This window comes from Chiloscyllium plagiosum, unplaced genomic scaffold (assembly GCF_037043375.1).
Source record: "Chiloscyllium plagiosum isolate Xiang-an unplaced genomic scaffold, Cpla_swu_hap1 HiC_scaffold_1, whole genome shotgun sequence".
NCBI lineage: Eukaryota > Metazoa > Chordata > Chondrichthyes > Orectolobiformes > Hemiscylliidae > Chiloscyllium > Chiloscyllium plagiosum.
Genome location: NW_028270139.1, coordinates 31,981,687 through 32,003,637, shown reverse-complemented (window position 1 = coordinate 32,003,637; position 21,951 = coordinate 31,981,687). Strand labels below are relative to the sequence as shown.

Sequence of the window (21,951 nt, the reverse complement as noted above, 5' to 3'; positions counted from 1 at the left end):
TCGCTGTGGTCTGACGATGGAGGAGTCCAAAGACCTGCATATCCTTGGTGGAGTGGGAGGGGGAATTGAAATGTTGAGCTACAGGGTGGTTGGGTTGGTTGGTCCGGGTGTCCCAGAGGTGTTCTCTGAAACGCTCCGCAAGTAGGCGGCCTGTCTCCCCAATATAGAGGAGGCCACATCGGGTGCAAAGGATGCAATAGATGATATGTGTGGAGGTACAGGTGAATCTGTGGCGGATATGGAAGTTTCCTTTGGGGCCTTGGAGGGAGGTGAGGGGGAGGTGTGGGCGCAAGTCTTGCACCTCCTGCGGTTGCAGGGGAAGGTGCCGGGAGTGGAGGTTGGGTTGGTGGGGGATGTGGATCTGACGAGGGAGTCACGGAGGGAGTGGTCTTTATGGAATGCTGATAGGGGAGGGGAGGGAAATATATCCTTGGTGGTGGGGTCCGTTTGGAGGTGGCGGAAATGACGGCGGATGATGCGCTGTACATGGAGGTTAGTGGGGTGGTAGGTGAGGACCAGTGGGGTTCTGTCCTGGTGGCGGTTGGAGGGGCGGGGTTTAAGGGCGGAGGATCGGGAAGTGGAAGAGATGTGGTGGAGGGCATCGTCGACCACGTCGGGTGGGAAATTGCGGTCCTTGAAGAAGGAGGCCATCTGGGATGTGCGTTTTTGGAACTGGTCCTCCTGGGAGCAGATGCGGCGGAGTCGAAGGAATTGGGAGAATGGGATGGCGTTTTTACAGGGGGCAGGATGGGAGGAGGTGTAGTCCAGGTAGCTGTGGGAGTCAGTCGGTTTGTAGTAGATGTCCGTGTTGATTCGGTCGCCTGAGATAGAAATAGAAAGGTCGAGGAAGGGGAGGGAGGAATCTGAGACTGTCCAGGTGAATTTGAGGTCGGGGTGGAAGGTGTTGGTGAAGTGGATGAACTGTTCAACCTCCTCGTGGGAGCACGAGGCGGTGCCGATACAGTCATCAATGTAGCGGAGGAAAAGGTGGGGGGTGGGGCCAGTGTAGTTGCAGAAGATGGATTGTTCCACATATCCTACGAAGAGGCAGGCATAGCTGGGGCCCATGCGGGTGCCCATGGCTACTCCTTTCGTTTGGAGGAAGTGGGAGGATTGGAAAGAGAAGTTGTTCAGGGTGAGGACCAGTTCAGTCAGTCGAAGGAGGGTGTCAGTGGAAGGGTACTGGTCGGTACGGCGGGAAAGAAAGAAGCGGAGGGCTTTGAGTCCTTCGTGATGGGGGATGGAGGTGTACAGGGACTGGATGTCCATGGTGAAAATAAGGCGTTGGGGACCGGGGAAGCGAAAATCATGGAGCAGGTGGAGGGCATGGGTGGTGTCCCGAACGTAGGTGGGGAGTTCTTGGACTAAGCATGGTGAAAATAAGGCGTTGGGGACCGCATGGTGAAAATAAGGCGTTGGGGACCGCATGGTGAAAATAAGGCGTTGGGGACCGCATGGTGAAAATAAGGCGTTGGGGACTGCATTATTGACCCATCTTTCTAAGATTCAGGTATTTTGTTGTCTGTCTGTCTGCAAAGGCCATGATTTGAGCCGTATGAAAGGCTGCATCAGCTACAGTTTTCTTTCAGCATTTTGTGTCAGTATTTAAAAAAAACTACAAGCTGCCATTTTATCCCTTTCAGCCATAGGCATCTACAACAAGTAGATAACGAGATACACAAATATGTAAAAGCGAACTTCAGCCAGTGCAGCTTGATAAAGGATTGGGAAATTCAGCACCATGTGTCATCTGCATAGTTTGTTGAATCAAATGGACTTCTGGTTTTAATTGTTGCAGACCAACCTCTGAACTAATGTTTCAGGACACACCCAAGTTTTTCAGTTGAAAGAATAAACCTTCAATCAGCTGGCAGCAAATCTTTCTCCTTTCCTTCCTCTTTTCCACCCTCTCTCCCAGTAGGACAAGCTATGTGGATCTCTCCCAGTGATGTATCTTTGGGGACTCTGAGAAAGTTCCAGAAATCAGAGACTTTACCTTCCTCTTAAAGAGTGAATAATGAAGTATTACTTCTGTTCAAAGCCATTAGACTAACATGACTCCCAACTTAAGTGAAATCTGATTTAAAGATCTTCCATTGATTCAACTGTGTTAGCATTATAATTTCGTGGACAGAAAATTGACCGGCCTGTGAGAAGTGTTCCCATTTTTATGCTTTGAGTTCAGACCCATAGTCCATTGGGATGTTTGTCTCATTGCTTTTTATTAAAAACCAGTCATTGTTGCAGTTATTTTGATTTGACTGTTATGAAACTGTGTATATGTGGGATTAAGTGGCATAAAGTTGTATTCTGTATAGTAGCCTAATGGATAGCTAATGTTACCACTTGTTCAAAAAATTAGTTTTGTTCATAATAAATAGGTTATTCTTTTGTTTATTGCAAGTTCAATAAAAATCCCGTTCACGCTGGATAACAGTGATACAGAGAAACAAATTCAGCATTTTGGTGATTTAGTAAAGCATTTGCACTTCGATATAACTCGAGCAGTGAGGCTTGATTACCAATGTGCTCCTCCTCTGGTTAGAGTGATGATATTGTCCATGCAGGTCTCTTCTTCCTTTTGTTCTTGCTGCATTCACAATTGATTAAAAACATGTGAGAAAAGGCTGCTTTCCTGTCAATGAAACTTCTCCTTATAAAGTGGATTCCTTGCTGACACCCCATAAAAAACTCAAATGAACAATTCCGTTAACCATTACAGGTATAAACACTTCTGTGGGTGTGAACAGTCTGTCGAATCTCCATTGTATGAAGCACTCTTGAGCAACATGCTTATCAGTATTCACATACAGATTTCTCAGCTTTATTTCGGAGCCTGCACTCTACGACACAAGTCTTAAAAATTCCCTTTATTTTTAAACATAAATCATAACTTGTTGGGAGCATATTTGGTTGAAGAAAATATTCAAGTGTGACATTGATGTTGTTAGGTGAGATGGCTTTATGTAAATTGGATTAGTATCTATGTCCTTGCTGAGAAACTAAACGATACATTGGGGATCATCAGCAATATATTAGTAACATAATATTAATAGTAATTATATCAATAAATACTTATAGTAAGATCATTTCATAACAATTAACAGTTTATGACAGAGTCGGAGTTATGTGGTGAGTTACTTGTTGCATGGATTTATAAAAAGCAGTGGAAGAATTGCACTGGAGAGGGTGAAAGGAGATTCACCAGGCTGTTGCCTGGATCAAAAGTCTTAGTTATCAAAAAAAGACCAGGTTTGTTTTCCTTGGAGCAGAGAGGGCTGAGGGGGATTCTGATTGAGGTGTACAAAATTGAGAGGTATAGACAGAGTAGATTGAGAGAGTCTCTTTCCCGTGGTAGATGTGTCTAAGACCAGAGGGCATAAGAAAGAGGTGAGGAGCACGTGGTTTAGGGAAAATCTGAGACAAAATCTTTCACCCAGAGAATGGTAGAAATATGGAACTTGCTTCCTGGGTAGTGGAGGTAGGTAGTCTTCAACATTTAAGAAGTATTTGGAGTACTTAAAATGTCAAGGCAGAGTAGGCTATGCATCAAATGCAGGTAATTGTGATTAGTGCAGTTTGGTGTTTGTTGGCCTGCATTTAGATTAGATTATTTACAGTGTGGAAATAGGCCCTTTGGCCCAACAAGTCCACACCGACCCTCCGAAGAGCAACCCACCCAGACCCATTCCTCTACATTTACCCTTCACTTAACACTATGGGCAATTTAGTATTGCCAATTCACCTGACCTGCGCATTTTTGGACTGTGGGAGGAAACCGGAGCAGCCAGAGGAAACCCACGCAGACACGGGGAGAATGTGCAAACTCTACACAGACAGTTGCCTGAGGCGGGAATTGAACCCAGGTCTCTGGCACTGTGAGGCAGCAGTGCTAACCACTGAGCCACCGTGCCACCCCATGGGTCTGGGTGGTTGCTCTTTGGAGGGTCGGTGTGGACTTGTTGCATAGGCATGGTGGGCCGAAGAATTTGTTTCTATGCCTTATGACTCTAATTGCCTTGTTGATCAGGTTTGATATTGTCATCCATTTGAGGGTGAGGTTTACTCAGGCTCATGAGTTTGACTCCTAGGAAGACCAATGGCAGAACAGAGAAGCAATACAAATCTTTGAGCACATGGGGCTGGACGTACCATGAGTTAGGGAGATCGGAGAGAAGGATTTCCTTCTTTTTCTTTCCTTCTATGCCAGCAGTCTGGTTCATTATCATGACTTTGTGACTCAAAGCATTATACAGCGTGGTCACCACATTGTTACCATTCTGAATGATTGGTAGTGAGCTCCTATGGACATTAGTATCAATGCTGCTGTGTTGTGTCTTCATCTGGACTATTGGTCATTTGAGAGTTGAAGAAACATGTCCTGGCACAGGAGATGCTTTTTTTGGCTGTCCATCTGCAATGTCCACTCTTTATTGTTCATGGAGGTGGTTTTAATAAGGACATGAACTTTGTTCTGTGATTCTCCCATTATATCTAGAAGATGCAGCAATAGTGTTGCTGATGGGATTTCTCTCTTGTGTGGCATCGTGCAGAGTTTGCTGCAGTTCAGGGGTGAGAAAGAATGTAGCTGGTCAAGGCCAGTGAATAATAATTCAAACAAAAACAGGATGTGGTGGAGAAACTCAGCACATGGAGAGAAAAAAACACAGTGTAATGTCTTGAGACCCAGTGACCATTCATCAGAATGGTACAAAATTGAAACAGAAAATGGAGTTTGTGGATAAATGGTAGAATGATCCTGGACAATATTGCTGACTTTGCTCAGAAATGGGGGTGCTTCTATATAAGTGAGTATGAGGTGCCTCTGGCACACTGATGTATACCTTGCGGATGCATTGTAGCATTTTATAGTGTGGCTGCCAAGGTCAACACAGCATCTAGAAACAGTAGAAGCGGAGGAGTCAGTCCAGGTAAAAATGTGCCACAGTGAAAAAGGCTGCAAAGTGCTGTCTTCTCGATGACTAATATATCAACACTGAATAGTTGCCGATTGATTTGATCTACAGTTACTGTTGGCAGAACTCAGTCCTCACACAGCCACCTTTTCCTTGCTACCTTGAATATCCATATCCCAAGAAGAAATGTACAAGTTGCAGTGTCAAATGAAAAACTTGCTCCTCCGATGATTATAGCAGAACCCAGCAACCTAATGCATGGCCATTCAGCTTAGAAAGTTAATAGGTGAAGGCAGTGTCAATGTCTTTTACAGTTTTTAAGTTCTATACAGCATATCAGTACATCTCCATTAGTTGTGCAATAAAATAGGATCTAAGATAATAGAATAAACTTATAGGAAGAGAGCTCAGTAGATACAAGTTCTTGGGGGGTTTATTTGAATGTAAAGGCACAGAATGAAATGGATGTGAAGCTGGAGATGGTCTCAACTTCTGCTTTAATGTTGTGCTTTTCCGTTCAGACATTTTGACACACACATATTATGTAAATCTTCCTTTAAATCAACATTTAGTGTAAATAACTAATTTACTGCCAATAACCTACCACATAAAGGCATCCACAATTTCTCTCAGCAGCATTTGCAAGAGGCAGTACAAGAACGCATCCTGATTGATGAGGTTAATGTCTTTGAGCAGAAGCTTTGGAGGAGCCAATGGTGAAGTGTAGGAGCTGGATAGATGGGCACAGTGGTAGTGTTGCTATCTCTGAGCCAGAAAGCCTGGGTACAAGTCCCACCTGCTCCAGAGGTGTGTAATAGCATCTCTGAACCAGTTAATTAAAATATATCTAGAGGCCTATTTGGAATACTACATAGTAGCCATCACTAGTCCTCATAGCTTTGTAAAATACAGCCATGTGCTGACGTTGTGATGCTCTCTCTTGTTTCTGTTATTTAATGAGAAAAGAACTGGATTAGTTGGCGATGCAAACTAGTGCAGCACCAGTTTGAATTGGTGAGGATATCATATTGCTACTACCAGACATGTGTCTCAGCTAGAATGGAAAGTTAAAAGTAGTAAATTAGCTGAAGACGTTGTGACCTGGATTGAAGCTGTTGTTGCTATCTCTATTCTACAGGTTGGCTTAAGTCTCCTTTATAGTGAATGAATTGTTCCCTATTAACTACAAGCCTCATGTGGGAATTTCCTCAGTGACTGAGAATGGTGGTTTTAAGGTCTGAAGGTAGTTCCTGATGTGTGTATGCGATCCAGATCTAGAGTTTGATGAGCTTCTTACCATGCCTTCTTTCATCATAAGCCATATCAAGCATGAATGTACAGCCAAAACTCTTTTATTCTGAGTATAATATCTAACTCAGTGTCATTCCCACTTGGGTGGGTGGTCAGTTTTTCTCAGATGTTTGCAATGTTAACAGCTCATTACAAATGCATGCACGAGGAGCACTGTGAACCTTGTGGAAGGGGCAGGCGTGAAGTTAATGCCCCTGCCTTTATCTTGCTCCGTCATATTCAAGGGGCATTTTCAGACAGACATCCATTCCCTACAGGCTCAAGAGCATCACTTAAGTTCTCAAAATGGGCACCTATAGCTCTGTGTTTATTTTAAATTGTAAAAGGTATAAGTTATAAATATTACAACAAACAAACGATTTCTGTATATGCAGCTTGCAAAGCAAGAACAGAGCAATAGCCAGGCAAAATAACAATAATACATAACACCACATATACAGTCTGCAAAGGCAAGCCTTCTTGAGGCGTGTTTATCATTGCACTCCTTCCCAAAAGATGGTTTAACTGTTTACAATAAAAAATGAGCCTGAGTCTCTCTAATACAAAGATAATTTGCCGATAGATCCAGATCTTGTGATAGTGGCCTTGATTGGAAGAGCTGCTGATGGTCATCAGTGATGTTGTCAGTTATTCTTCTTTGTATCCTCAAGCTTTCTTTCATGGAATGTTCCAGAATTTGCTTACCCAGATACACCACAGCCATGTTTTGTTTAGGATTAACCATTAACTAATCTCATTCCACAAGCTGTTCAAACTGTTTCAAATCTTCTGTGCATTTATTACTTTGCTTCTCATGAGCTCCCAGCTCACTTCAAACTTTCTGGTTTATGCTCTGGGCTCTTTCAATTCTGTCAATTCTATCCTGCTCTCTTTTGGTCCAGTATGGTTTTATTCATAGGAACGATAGTTGCACAGTAATAATATCGTTGGACAAGTAACCCATACCAAAGCTCTGGGGAGAAGGGTTCAAATTCCATCACATCCCTCTGTGCCCCGCTTGAATGTTTTTCACTGGAGCATCATTGCTGACATTTATTTCTGAAAGCACTATGCCAGATTTGCAGCTCACTGTTTTAAGCTCTGTGAACTTCCATTTGATTTTACACGATTGTCATTTTCTCCAGCATTGTTTTGAACTCAATCTAATGATTCTGTAGCTGCTCCTGCTGACCCTGATCTGTTTTATGTGTGAGTTCATAGAATCATAGAATCCCTACAGAGTGGAAACAGGCGTTTTGACCCAACATGTCCACACCGACCCTCTGAAGAGTAACCCACCAGACCCATTTCCTTTACGCTGTTTACAGTACCCCTGACTAATGCACCTAACCTACACATCCCTTAACACAATGGGCAATTCACCCAACCTGCGTATCTTTGGACTTTGGGAGGAAACTAGAGCACTCTGAGAAATCCCATGCAGACATGGGAGAATGTGCAAACTCCACACAGACAATCGCCCGAGACTGGAATCGAACCCAGGTCTCTGGCGCTGTGAGGCAGCAGTGCTAACCACTGAACTGAAAGCCAGCAATCTTGTTGCTGGATTGACGTTGCAGAGCCTATGCCTCATCCTGCTTCAGTTCTTTCTCTTTCACCTTTGTGAGCTGAGCCAAGTTGTACCCTAAACACTTCACCATTAGATTTTTTAGCTCCACAAATTCCAAATGAAGTGAAGTGTCCCATTCATTTTTCACTTTCAGTTCTACATGGGTTTATTTGTTTCTAGCCTGCTGCACTTTCTGTTGTGTGCCTGAAGTTTAACTAATTCCAAGGGTTGTAACTAGTGTGAGAGCTTGACATGCTGGGAGATCTACAATTGCTGATCCAGCAGTGTCTATGATGTGGAACCTCTGCAATGTTCAGGTAGATTGGTTATATTTGCATGCCAGCACTATAGATACTACGCACTGCAATGGTGAACTTTTGTATGTTTAAAAGTTTATATTTGCAGATTTACCAAAGTTGATGGCTACTTTTATTTTAGAAATCACAGGGGTAGCACATTGAAATGAGCCACATGTAAGTCTTCGGCAATAACACATAGTCACCAGTTTTCTAAGGATAGTTCATTTAAATTTTTGCAGACATTTTAGAGGGTGGGATAATGGTGATGTCTTTCATGAAACTGACAATATGAAGCATATGTTCATCATTCTTTGCCACATTGACAAACAAGAACCTGACAATGTGCACACTCACTGTCGTGTACCCTTCTGGTTAGAGAGCAGATGGGTTTAATTGTAGCTAGAAGGCACTCCATGGGCATTGTTTGGGTCAGTGCACAGCTTTGTGAAGCTCATCAGTTCTCTTTCTAGGGCAGTGTCTCTGCAAATATTCAAGGTTGATTGACTGCTGGGTATTTCCTTGGTGCATGCAGATGGCCATGTCATTCACATGTTGTTAATATATTTGGCTGTTTGAATGATTGTTTCAACATTGAATTTTAAACTTAAAACCTGTAAAGTTTATTGACAAGTGAAGATCACTTTGTACTAACATCCATTCTTTGGTAGCTCTTTGATAATGTAAGTCTTCATTTTGCGGGCACGCCTTTCTGGAAAGCTCCCATGAGGGCCGATGTGATCAACAACTCCACAATTCTGTTTGCCAGCTCCCCATTTCAAAAATTACATCCTGGGTCCTTTGTGCATCTGCTCAAACTGGATTCTGTCTAAATGACATGAAATCTAGTCATTGAATGTGGATGTTTGCCCTGACTGCTCGAATTGGGCTTTTAATATGGTCCATATCTTTTGGAAATATGTTTAAATTTCTTTTCAATTCTGTTAAGACATCTGCGGTGTCCCAGTTTCAACTAGGGAAACTTGAGGTCATTTTGACAATCTGCCTTTGACTTGGCTTGCTGTTTGTTGATTTAGTACACACCTTGATCATTTGCCTTTCTCAATTGAGTTAAACTGTCCTCTCAATCAGGATTTTTCAGCTACCAACATGTCGTGTTTTCAACAACCTCTGACACGACATGTTGGTAGCTGAACAAAATTGTCTTTTGGATTTTATGATCACTTAACACTGTTTATGTGTTTCACCTGTAAATAACATACAGACTTTGCAAGCATGGCAAGCTTCATCATATCAGGTTTTCCACTGCTGGTCACCATGTCAAGTTAGTAATAATGGTTTAGTAATCAACCTCTTGACTCCATGGATTAATTTATCTTAAAAAAGTTAAATACATTCTAAGTTATGAAGCTGTCGTATCAGCAACTAACTGCAACTTGCAAATTAAAAGCAGACTAACAGCTAGGCAGAGTCACACCAATGTATATCTGCAGCACATGGAATCTTTAAAATTAACTCTTTTAAAGGCAGAGTGCACATACAACATTCCATTGCTTGCATATTCCAATCCTTTCTCCCACCATGTGCTCACAATACATAATCCAACCATAATCCAACCAATCCCCTCAAATATTCTCTGGCCACACATCACTCACTTCCCATTGGTTAAAAATATTACATCAGTAGCAAACTCCAATCTCAATTAATTCAAAAGGCAGCCTAACTACCCCGTGTCACTCCTTTGATGCTTCACCAAAGTGTCAGCCTGGTTTATGTTTCTACTTTGGAGTGGAAAGGTCCTGACTTTGACAAGTGATTATGACCACTAAGCCAAGGAAGTCACCTTATTGTATATGAATGAAGCTATTTATCATGCAACTTCCAATCATCAATACTATTAAAATTGATGTACATCTTGCAACAATCTAGGGTGGCATGGTGGCTCAGTGGTTAGCACTGCTGCCTCACAGCACCAGGGACCTGGGTTTGATTCCAGCCTCAGGTGACTGTGTGGAGTTTGCACATTCTCCCCGTGTTTGTGTCGGTTTCCTCCAGTGCTCCAGTTTCGTCCCATAGTCCAAGGATGTGCAGGTCAGGTGAATTGGCTATGCTAAACTACCCATAGTGTTCAGGAATGTGTAGGTTAGATTCATCATTCAGGGGAACTGCAGAGTAATAGAGTAGGGGAATGGGTCCGGGTGGGTTACTCTTCAGAAGGTCAGTGTGGACTTGTTGGGCCAAATAGCCTGTCTTTTCTCTGTAGGGATTCTATTCTATGATTCTGTGAATAAATGATCTCATATGCCAAGTCTTAGAAATGGAATATCACATTTTAATATAGCTAGATAGATGGAAAACAATCCTCAATAATATACAAGCAGAATACTGCAGATGGTGCAAATTTGAAATAAAAACAAAATGCTGGAGAAACCCAGTAGGTCAATCTCAACAAATGTGGAAGTGGTTTTTGGTGGGACAGACTTGATAGGCCAAAGCACTTCTTTAGTACTGTATGATTCTATCAAAACTGTCCATCCAGCTATGGAGAAGCAGAAAATTGGAAATGACCTTCTAGTGACCTTACAACTGACAGAGATGGTAACACTGGACATCAGAGTCCCTATGTGTTTGGGTGTTAGCAGTGAGGAAATGAGGACCTCCTAGCTACCTGGTGACAAAATTAAATATCAAACACCCTCATTGGCATACAATATTTCATTATGTTGAAATACTGTTGGCAGCAAGGGAGGTGTTATGATCATGTGTATAATGACCATTGAAAACTTTCTCGACTGCTTTAATTCATGCCTTTGCTCTCCCACAGGGTCTTCAAGAATTCCACAGAGGTTGGGCAGGAATTTGACAATTCTCACAAAAAGAGCACTCCCTCTGAGGGTGTGCCATCACATGACTTACGCAGACTATACATTAGTTCAGATACTTTGGCTTAGTGGGATCAAATGTGAATTAGTTGGGTTTCCACCTGGCAACTGATCACAAGCAAATGGAGCTGACAAGGTCAGGTGTGAATAGTCTGCATTGGACTATTGACAGTCCAAGCACTATTCAGCTATATATAGTTGTTGAATATGGGAAGGAAAGGGGGTTTGAGAAAAAGGCCATGTGTGGGCCTGCAGCGAAAGATGCTTTCATGGGCTTTTTTGCTGCACTGTGCGCTGTTGGAGAGCAATTGTAAGAGTCCATCTCAAACATAAGTTGTTGATGTTACAGTGATGTCTTAGTCCATGGAAACAGGGGGCAACTGCTTGGAGTATAAATTGTGCCAATCGAATGAACCAACATCTTCCAAACCCATGACCAACTGTCATTGAGAAGACCAAGGGCAGCAGATTCATGGAACACCACCACCTACAATACCTCTTTAAAGACCATGGCATCCTGACTCAGGTCACTTTTCCTTCACTGTCACTAGATCAAATTTTTGGAATTCCCTTCCCAACAGTTCACAAATGGCTCATCACAGCCATTGTTACCGAGGAGATGTTGTCAGTGACCATAGCCATTGCTATGTCTAGTGTGCTCAATCATTTCCGAACACGACGTGGAATGAATTGAATTAATTGAAAACTGGCATCTATGATGGTGGTGACCTTCAGAGAAGCACAAGATAAATAATTGTTCAGTAATTCTGGTTACAAATTACTTCAGCACTAATATACTGGGTTCCGCCATGATTGAAGATGGGGGCTCTGGAGGAGCTGTACCTCCCTCATAAATATTTAAATGTCTATCATTCATGACTGGATGTGGAGGTTTGCAAAGTTTTGATCTTGCCCATTGATTAATTGTACCGGTAACATACTACCTCTACTGTTGAACATGGATATGGTCCTGTGTTGTTGGCATCTCAGTTTTAGGTATTTCTAATTGTGCTCTTGCCATGCTCTTCTACACTTCCCAGTGAATCCGAATTGACTCCCTGGTTTGACAGTTGTGGTAGAATGAGAACCACGCTGGGTTATGAGGTTACAGATTGTGGAAGGATACGTTTACGCTGTTGCTAATGATCTCAAGACTTTTGAACTGCTTACTCTGTTTTAAATCTATCCAATTTATCAAAGCGGACTGGGTTTCTGTGTGACAATGGGACTTTACCTCCACAAGAACTGTACAGAGGAACCTCGATTATCCAAAGGACACGAGCGGAGAGTATTTCATTCAGTTAATCGAATGTCGAACAACATAGTTTAGCCAAGCATTGGAACTTTGCGATCTTGCTGGATAATCCGATATTTGGATAATCGAATGTTGGATAATTGAGGTTCCTCTATATATTGGTCACTCTGATCACAACAATTATGTAGAAATGCATCTGCAACTATAGAGTTTTGGAGACTAGCCAAAGCAGGTTTTCAGCAACATGGAGACAATGAGGACTGCAGATGCTGGAAAGTCAGGGTTAATAAAATGTAGAGTTGGAAAAGATACAGTAGGTCAGGCAGCATCAGAAGAGCAGGAGAGTCAACATTTCAGGCAGGACCCTTCAGGACAGGTTTTCCCTTTGGTTTAGAGTACCTTAGCTGCAGTATTCCCACACCAGCAGGTGCGTTCTTCAGGACTGAAGCTTCTTGATTTGTATTATTGGCGATAAACATTGAAGATCATTTTACTCTCTCATTTTGTTCCTAGTGATGTTCAACATAGAAAGTGGCTGATTTATCATTTGAATGGGAATCGTGGATCAAAATCAACCGAAGCATTAGTCAAACCATTAGATTACTAATCCCGTATCATAACCATTATGTTAACACACATATAACAGGGTTTGCATTGGCCTCAGTACATTTCAGTTTCTCCTCCTTAGAGCAGTCCACAGAGGCTCTGTGTTCTGCACCTTGTCTGACCTGCAGGAGATTTCTCCTGTGCCTGTACATGCTGCGTTGTGGGTATAATCAACTGCAAGCTGGACCTCTCCACTTGTGTCCTGTCTTGTGTGGAACAGCGGATCTGCGGAGAACAGCTGATTGCTGTTCCTCATCTTGCCAACGGTATTGATTCTGTTGGTCATGTTCCTTATTTGAGGTCCAATATAAAAGGGCAGTGGCCCTGCTGGTCTGGCAGATCACTGCTCTTAAGTGTTAATAGGTGTAGAAACCTCCAAGGTTGTGTGACCTCTCAGCATAAGCACTGGGGACAAAACAATTCCCACAATTCAGTAACAAAGTGTTTTAAAAAATTCTCAAGGTCAGGTTCGTAGGAGAGTAGTCTGACACAGAACAAACGACCAAGAGGCGAGTCTGCTAGAATATGAGCATTTTATTCCCCGCAGCGTCGCCACAACCAGGTCTCATACTTACAACGGGTCTGGCTTATACTCACTCTACATGTTACCGGAACTGGGAGCCGTCAGTTCTCGTAGAGCGGTTGCCAACAACCCACGCTCGGCGGTTAAACGTAACCCCGGAGCAGACTCACCGAACTGGAGACTTTTCCAGCTGATCTACTCTTTTCCAGATATAAACATTCATGTGAACAGCAGAGCAAGGCTAAAAAACACATTCCATTCTGGTTACATACAGATAAGAAGATTCACACGGGGAGGTGTGTAATAAGATTCACACGGGACTAAGCAACACCTCCATTCCGGTTAGATTCACACATGTATTGGGACATAATTTTTAACCGTTTCACCACATTCCACTGCTTGGCCCAATACATGTGTTACATTATGATTCACACATGTATTGGGACATAATTTTACACCACATTCCACTGCTTGGCCCAATACATGTGTTACATTATGCTTAATTCAGTTCAATTCGTTTCAGTTAATTTCAGTTCAGTCAATTCAGTGTAGTTCAATTCAGCTCAGTTCAGGTCTGTTCAGTTCAATTCAATTGTGTTCAATTCAGTTCCGTCCATTTCAATTCAATTTAGCTCAGTTCCATTTTGTTCCGTTCAATTTGATTCACTTCAGTTCCACTCAGTTCAGTTCAGTTCAATCCCATTCAATTCTGTTAACTCCGCTTCAGCTTTTTGGACATGCCCACATCCTCCGCTGTACCCCAGGCAAGGGGTTCTTCGGCAGGACTGGGATCCTCTCAAGGGTGGACAGCAGCGACCCTGGGGTTCCTCCGGTCGCCCCCCACCATTTCTCAAACAAACTGCCACGTCATGCCACGGTCCATGCCATCCCGGGACGGTCGGGACCTCCACAGTTTGTTCTTCTGGTTTCTTAGTCTTTTTCCAAAACATTGTTCTGTATCAAAATCTCTCCTCAATTGCGATTGACCCTGCTCGCAGCGCCAAATGTTTTAAAAAATTCTCAAGGTCAGGTTCGTAGGAGAGTAGTCTGACACAGAACAAACGACCAAGAGGCGAGTCTGCTAGAATATGAGCATTTTATTCCCCACAGCGTCGCCACAACCAGGTCTCATACTTACAACGGGTCTGGCTTATACTCACTCTACATGTTACCGGAACTGGGAGCCGTCAGTTCTCGTAGAGCGGTTGCCAACAACCCACGCTCGGCGGTTAAACGTAACCCCGGAGCAGACTCACCGAACTGGAGACTTTTCCAGCTGATATACTCTTTTCCAGATATAAACATTCATGTGAACAGCAGAGCAAGGCTAAAAAACACATTCCATTCTGGTTACATACAGATAAGAAGATTCACACGGGGAGGTGTGTAATAAGATTCACACGGGACTAAGCAACACCTCCATTCCGGTTAGATTCACACATGTATTGGGACATAATTTTTAACCGTTTCACCACATTCCACTGCTTGGCCCAATACATGTGTTACATTATGATTCACACATGTATTGGGACATAATTTTACACCACACAAAGTCACAGGACTTCTTGACATATGTTCAAGTAGATAACCAATCTGAACCAGTAAGGGGTTGCTACTACATGGCCCAACAGGCTGCAGTTACATTTGGAAGACTACATGTTGGAACTAGCTTTCCATTACATTGTCAATTTAAATGCTTCCAATCCCACAACTTCAAACAATTTAAATTCAATTATTCCTATTTTTGCCAGTTCATTTTAGTTTGCTCCTTGTGACTTCCCTTACATGCAGATGTTGTAGAAGAAAAGAAACCGAGTAGCCATCAAACCGGAACATCTTAAGTTGGATGAGGAGCTTGTAGTATTCGTGTTTGAGAAGTTGATCCTTGATGCTCCAAATGAGCAGGATTGTTTTAGGCGAGATAGAAGTAGAGAAGGAGAGCTCTGTAAATGATATTTATGAAATTCAAAATTTGCATCTGTTCTACGACATTAAACCATGAGCAGATAATTTATTTATCACCAGCAAAAATCTGGAGATAATTCTTTCATGTGCTGTTTTAAGTGCATCAGATAATGTGTTTGCATTAAATTCTTTGTGCATTCATTTAATATTCATTGGCTGATTCTCATTGGATTACAGGAATTTGATTTGAACATACTAACCATGTGATTAAATAGTGCACAGAAAAAATTCAATTCCTTAAATATAAAGTTTTAGTAATAATTTTATTATTCTCTATATTTGCAACCAGCTTGCATTTGGCAGCAAAGCTATTTTGTGCAATATGGTCAAATTTGTAAATTGGGCACAGTTGGGCAAGATGCCAGTCTGTGGTCAGTTTTTTATACCAGTTACTTTCAATGACGTTTTCCTTTCTTGCTGATACTATGTCCTAGAAATTGCACATTGCTTTGAGGAACAATTGAGCCATTCTTCCATGCTGATTATTTCCCAGGACTTGTGCCCAGAGTATCCCAATGGCTCCATTTGGACCTATAGTTTGGAAAACAGGCATGGGACCACATCTGGCCCTGAAGATATAAAGGAAAATGTAATTAATTGCCAGAATGAAAAGTTGCTATTGTTTTAACAGGAATTTGCCACCTAAAGTGTTTTGCCAGCTTTCAGCTGCCTTACTGAGTCAGGTGCCTGTTCTGTTACAGGCACAGCAGAGCAATTTTCCACTCCCTGTGGGTGGTGAGGGAAGTGGAGAGAAGGTAAAATGATTGTGTAGTTGGCCTGGAGAGATTCTCACATCCCCCTTGCTGTGAGCTGATGTGGGTGAGAAGGTGAATCAGGATTTTTGGACACATTATAGCAATTGAGGCCCTTAAGTGATCAGTTAACAGCCATTTAATGGTCTTGAGTTGTCTCTACCCATCCTGCGTTCTAGCTTGGGGAAGAGGACTCCCTTTGCTCCAATGTGGAACAATCAGACCCAGTCCCTATCCTGTGTTCAAACGCCCCCTCCTGCAAACAAAGGGATCTGTTTTGTTGAAATCTTTTGAAGGCTTTGCAAGGCGGTCGATATGACTCAAGCTCTGGCTAGTGGGATCCCAGTATCGAAGCTTGCAGAAAATCAAGTAGGTCACTGGTCAGCTCTGAATCTGATTGGCACATGATTTGGCATACTTTCTCAGTGGCGGTGAATTAGTTTGAACTTATTGTGCACATGCCCACACTTAGCCTGAAAAGGAAACGTTTTGACAAAACTGTTTACTTCAATTATGAAAACTCATTCTTTCTTGAGATTCGGACTAATTGCAGCAAATAGCAAGATATCTTCTATTGTCATGCTGTCCACCCTATAAAGCCTGGCTCATATTGTGGCGATGTGCTGTTAGTGAGGTCAGATTTACAGCTACATGTTACTTTTAATAGTTTGTTTTTGTTTCATCTATCTCCGGTAATTCACTGGGTTGACTGATCATCATTTAAGTTAACAGTATAAATGGATCTCTATTATCTGCTTGAATAATTTGGGATTTGGGACCGTTTGTGGATTACCTCGATCTGGAGAAATTTACAACACACAGCAGGAGACTATTTGGTCCATTGTGCTTGTGTTGGTTTTTTGAAAGAAGAGCTGAGCTTAGCCTAACCCCTCTGTGAGAGACTGCTTCATTGTAACGTCTGCCAGTACCATTAAATTTAGATCTGATAGAAATCAATATTCCAGCCCAGAGAAAGCTAAATCCTACCAATACTGATTCTTATTGCGCACCTGTATTTGCATGAAGAGGGTAACGTACATTTCAGATGGAAATTAGTGGAATTGATTGACCGTCTGTTTCTATTAACCCTTGCTGTCCTAAACAATACTGGGGTGGTCTCACTGTGTTTACCATTTCTGGACATCTTGAAATGCAAGAGTTGATTAATGTAACTACTTAAAGAGAAACGAAGGTTAAAGGGGAGTTTAGTCAACATGAAAAGTTAAGTATATCTGTTGTGCTTCAAATTAACATTACAACTTGTGGGTTAATTAATACAACAAAGTCAGTATTGATACATTTTCAAGAGTTGCATCCAAAATGATTCTAGGAAATTCAATCAATTCAGTTTTTTTTCTGTCTGGAGTACAATGACACTAAAGGAAGTAGCATTTAAAGTATCTTTCCAAACACCCTTAGATTCTGGAAAAGTCCCTGACAATTGGAAAACTGCCAATGTAGAAAATTTATTCAAAAAGAGAGGGAAACATAAAACATGTAAGTACAGGCCAATGAGCTTAACATCTACTATTAGTAAAATGTTAGAGTATTATAAAGGATGTAACAGGAGAGCATTTAGAAATGCATAATATGAATCAAACAGCTCCGCTCCAAGACATTTCCGTAGGGGTTTCTCAGAATAGTGGATTGGGTCCAAAGATTTTCAGCTGCTTCATCAATGCCCTTCCCTCCATCATATGGTCAGAAGTGGAGATGTTTGCACAATATTCAGCATCATTCACAGCTCCTCAGATAGTGAAGCAGTCCATTCCCAAATGCATCATGCTCTAGACAATATCCAAGTTTGGACTGACAAGTGGCAAGTTACATTTGTGCCACACAATTACCATTGCTGAATTCTCTAATATCAATATCCTTGTGATTATTAGAGACAGAAACAGAATTGAACTGTCCATATAAACACTCTGGTTTTCAAGGCAGATCAGAGTAACTGATCAAGTAACTCAGCTCCTGGCTCCTGAAACCAGTCCACCATCTACAGGTTATAGTCAGGAGTGTGATGGAATACGCCTCACCTGTCTGGATGAGTGCAGCTCCAACACGACTGAAGACATTGACACCATCCAGGACATAGTAACTCCTTGATTGGCAACACTGCCAACATCTATTCCCTCCACCACCAAAGTTCAGTAACTGGAGTACTATCCACAAGATGGCCTTCAGAAATTTACCAAAGCTCCTTAGACAATACCTTTCAAACGCCTGGCCACCACCATCTACAAGGTCAAGAGCAGCAGATACATGGGAACACCATCACCAGCAAGTTGGTCTCCAAGGCATTCACCGTCCTGACTTGGAAATATGTTGCAGTTTCTACAGTAGTGCTGAACTCTCTCCCGAATGGCATTTTGGGTGTATCTACACCAAATGCACAGCAGTGGTTTAACAAGACAGCTGACTATCGCCTTTTCAAAGGTAACTAGAATGGGCAATAAATGCAGGCCCAGCCGATGACACATATACCCCACAAATGAGTATTGTTTTTTTAAAACGTCATCTGTATCTGTGCTGAGTTCAGGAGGCAAGCTTGCATTGCCAAAATTTATTTATAAAATGGAACATTTCTAACATTTAACTATGGCATAGCAGAAATAATTGTGCACAATATGAGGGCTGCTGCTCGTGTATCAACATTTTTAACAATAGGTTAAAACAAGATTGAAATTAAAACTTTCTCCGTTTTAACATTGTGATAATTGAAGCTACTCATTTCAATTTCGGAAGAATCTGTTTATTTGCAGTTCCGAACTTCACTTGGGTATTGTTACGAACAGACCCTGGGTAAGGTGCCCAATTCATTATAGTTCCAAACAGGATACCCTAGACTTTTAAGCTCCTGTGTGGAGAAAGGTAAATTCTCTCCCCCTTTTTATTCGTTTTCCCCTTGGTTGGTTGCAACAAGGCTGATTTCCACATGGTTCCTTTCCTTGTGGTAATCCCAGACCAAATGTATTTACTATCAAGAAGGAAGCCAATATATCTTGGCTTTCTTGAGTGAACAAAATGATTAATTACAAAACACAATGAGAGGTGAGTCTCAAATAAAGGTTACAGATCAGTGTCTGAATTGCCTTCAAAGTGAGGATAGTTGAATATTATGACCGTTGCAGTGGAGATGACTTGTGGTGTTAATGTTGGTAATTGAATAATCAGTTTCACTATTCTTAATTTTGTGATTATTTGAGATTCTGTAGTTCTCATTCCCTCTGCTCCAGCATTCCGGTTGAGAGAAGGCCCCTTAATTTTCATGCTTCCTTTTTATATAGGATGGCTAGCTTGCTGACCTCAGAGAGGTTCTTTACCTGCAACACAGGGGAGATTATAGGATGGTTTTTCAACTATGACCTTGGCAGCATACTAATGCTTGAACTTAGGCTGGTATGCAGGAGAATGTTCAGTCCCACAAACACACTCTAGTGGAATTGAAGCTGGCTTTTTAACAACTGTCCTTGTATATTTTTCAAAGGGATAAACACATTTTGTGTTTTGCATTTTGGGAAGTAATCCTCAGGGGTTTTCTTGCTTTTGAGCAGGGGTTCATCAGCTGCTCATTATTTTTGTAGTTAGAAGAAATGACAGTCCAGCTTGTTTTGACTTGCCTGTTTCCCCCTTTGAAGGATTATCGATTGCAAATCCCTTTGCATCTACAGGTGTGATATTCTGTGAGTGTCTCCATCCAACAACACTTAATTCACATTTGCATCTATTTTTATTTGTATAAGCCGACTTCTGAAAAGCATGTTTTAGAAATATAAGAGAAGGTTTCTGTAGTATTCTGGGTTTCTGATCCTTGGTCTTGGAAGTATTTATTTAGATGGAAACCAATGCAATATCAGTGTTTTGTTCAAACCCTGAGCTGACTTTTCAATCCATACCATCCATTTCTACAATTGCCTGTTTCTAGCTCTGTGAACATTGCCCATCTATGGTCATACCTCAATTAACTATTGATGAAACACCATTTCATGTGTTTACCATAGACTCCTTTACCTCTGCTCTACCACTGAGAATATGCTTTCCGTTCTGAGATCTCAGAATCTTGAACCATTGCCCTAACCTCCTTAGTCTCGTTATCTCACTTACCTCCTCCTAATCCAATCTTGGAAAGCCTCCTCAAAATAGAATTCTTTGGTCATGTCTTTTTTCTGTGTTTCTAGCTCTTTTCCTCTCTACTCCTCCTATTTCAGTTTGCAGTGATTTTATGATATTTTGCTCCATTAACAGTGTGATATATATGCACGTATAAGGAATGAAATCTGTTTTGTCGGTTATGCCTAGGGTAGTTGCTCAAATGAAGAGTTTCCGATGTTGTTTAAATATAATTGATTGGTGTTTGTTTTACATAAAAATAAGATAACTGTTTAAATCTTCTCAGATTAATGTGCTTCACTATGTCTGATACTGCTTCACTTATGCAAGCTCTTTCATTGACAGACACACTCGGAAGAAAGACCATTCCAGTGTGATGAGTGTAAGGCTTTGTTTCGGACTCCCTTCTCCCTGCAGAGACATCTCCTGATACACAACAGTGAGCAACTACCTTCATAGTACCTCTAGCTGGTCTTATTCTTTTTTTCAAGAGTGTCTTTTTAAAAATTACATGTGCCACTGCTTCAGTATCGTTGCTTGAAAACTTTTGATATAAACAACTACAAAAATCTACAGGGCTCTTTCACACATCCGTCGATGGGAAACGTGCTGGGAGGCTTAAGCACGCAGTCAACTCTTAATTTCTACTAACAATCTACTTGGCCTATGTTTGTGGGTGAGACTACCTTTTGCACCAGATCTGACCCTGACCACGCAGGAGTGAATACATGTGTCGGTCCATAGATCAAACAAGATAAGTCATATGGCTGGTATGTTACAGAGTAGATTGACCACTTAGGTCATATTTTTTAAAAATATTAAACAAACAAAGCAATAGAGTTTACTTATAAAGGACCGGAATTGAAAGTAATGGGTTATGCTAACCTTGTAATTAAGCCTTGAGCAGACTACCTCCTTGAAGCACGTGTAAAGTTCTCGTTTACATCTTATAAAAAGGAGAAGTAGATGCTAAAAAGATTTTCAATGTTGATACCAGGTCTCCTTACATAATGAAAAATGTAAATGCATTGCAAATAGGTGCTAAAAAGATTTAAAATGGTGATACTATGTTTCCTTCCGTAAGCAAAAATTTAATGCATTGGAAGCAGTTCAAAGGAGGTTTACTCGATTGACACCTGGAAGAAGCTGGATAGATATGGCAGGCTGGCCTTGACTGCACTGGAATTTAGAATGGTGATGGGTGACTTGGTTGAAGTGTTTCAGATTCTGAATGGATTGCCATAGACCAATGCGACAACAACTTGCTCCTAATATGGTGGTACTATCCTGGGAAGAGAGATTGGGCAAACTGAGTCTGTGTTCTCCAGCGTTCTGAAGAATGAGAGTTGATCTCATTGAAACTTACAAATTATTTAAAGGGATAGACAGAACAAATGCAGGTCAGATGTTTCCGCTGGTTAGGAAATCAAGGACGAGGAGACCCTATTTAAAAATAAGGCAATGCGATGAGGTCTGAGACTAGGAGAAATTCTCTTTACTCAGAGCATCGTGCCCTTTGGAATTCTCTGCCACAGGGGGCCATGGAAGCTCAGTCTTTGAGTTAGTTTAATGAAGGGTTTATGCCCGAAATGTCAACTCTCCTGCTTCTCAGATGCTGGATGACTGGCTGTGCTTTTCCAGCACCACAGTCTTCGACTCTGATCTCCAGCATCTGTAGTCCTCACTTTCTCTTAAGGTAGAGGTTGGTAGATTTCTGATTACTAATGGCTTATGGAGTTACAGGGATGGGGTGGGTAAAAGGCAACAAAGTGTTTGATCAGCCACAATCAGATTGAATGACACGCAGGCTGAACGGTCCACATCT

The 21,951-nt window shown here is 41.7% G+C and overlaps 1 protein-coding gene across 9 annotated transcripts in view; it reads left to right on the top strand.

Annotated features, from left to right (window-relative positions):
* prdm5 (PR domain containing 5) overlaps positions 1–21,951 on the top strand; it is a 351,179-nt gene that overhangs the window by 158,111 nt on the left and 171,117 nt on the right. For all 9 annotated transcript variants that reach the window (XM_087988179.1, XM_043696639.2, XM_043696605.2 and 6 more), the window contains one exon: positions 20,472–20,565. In XM_087988179.1, coding sequence (XP_087844305.1) covers positions 20,472–20,565 — 94 coding nt within the window. The remainder of the gene's footprint in view (positions 1–20,471; positions 20,566–21,951) is intronic.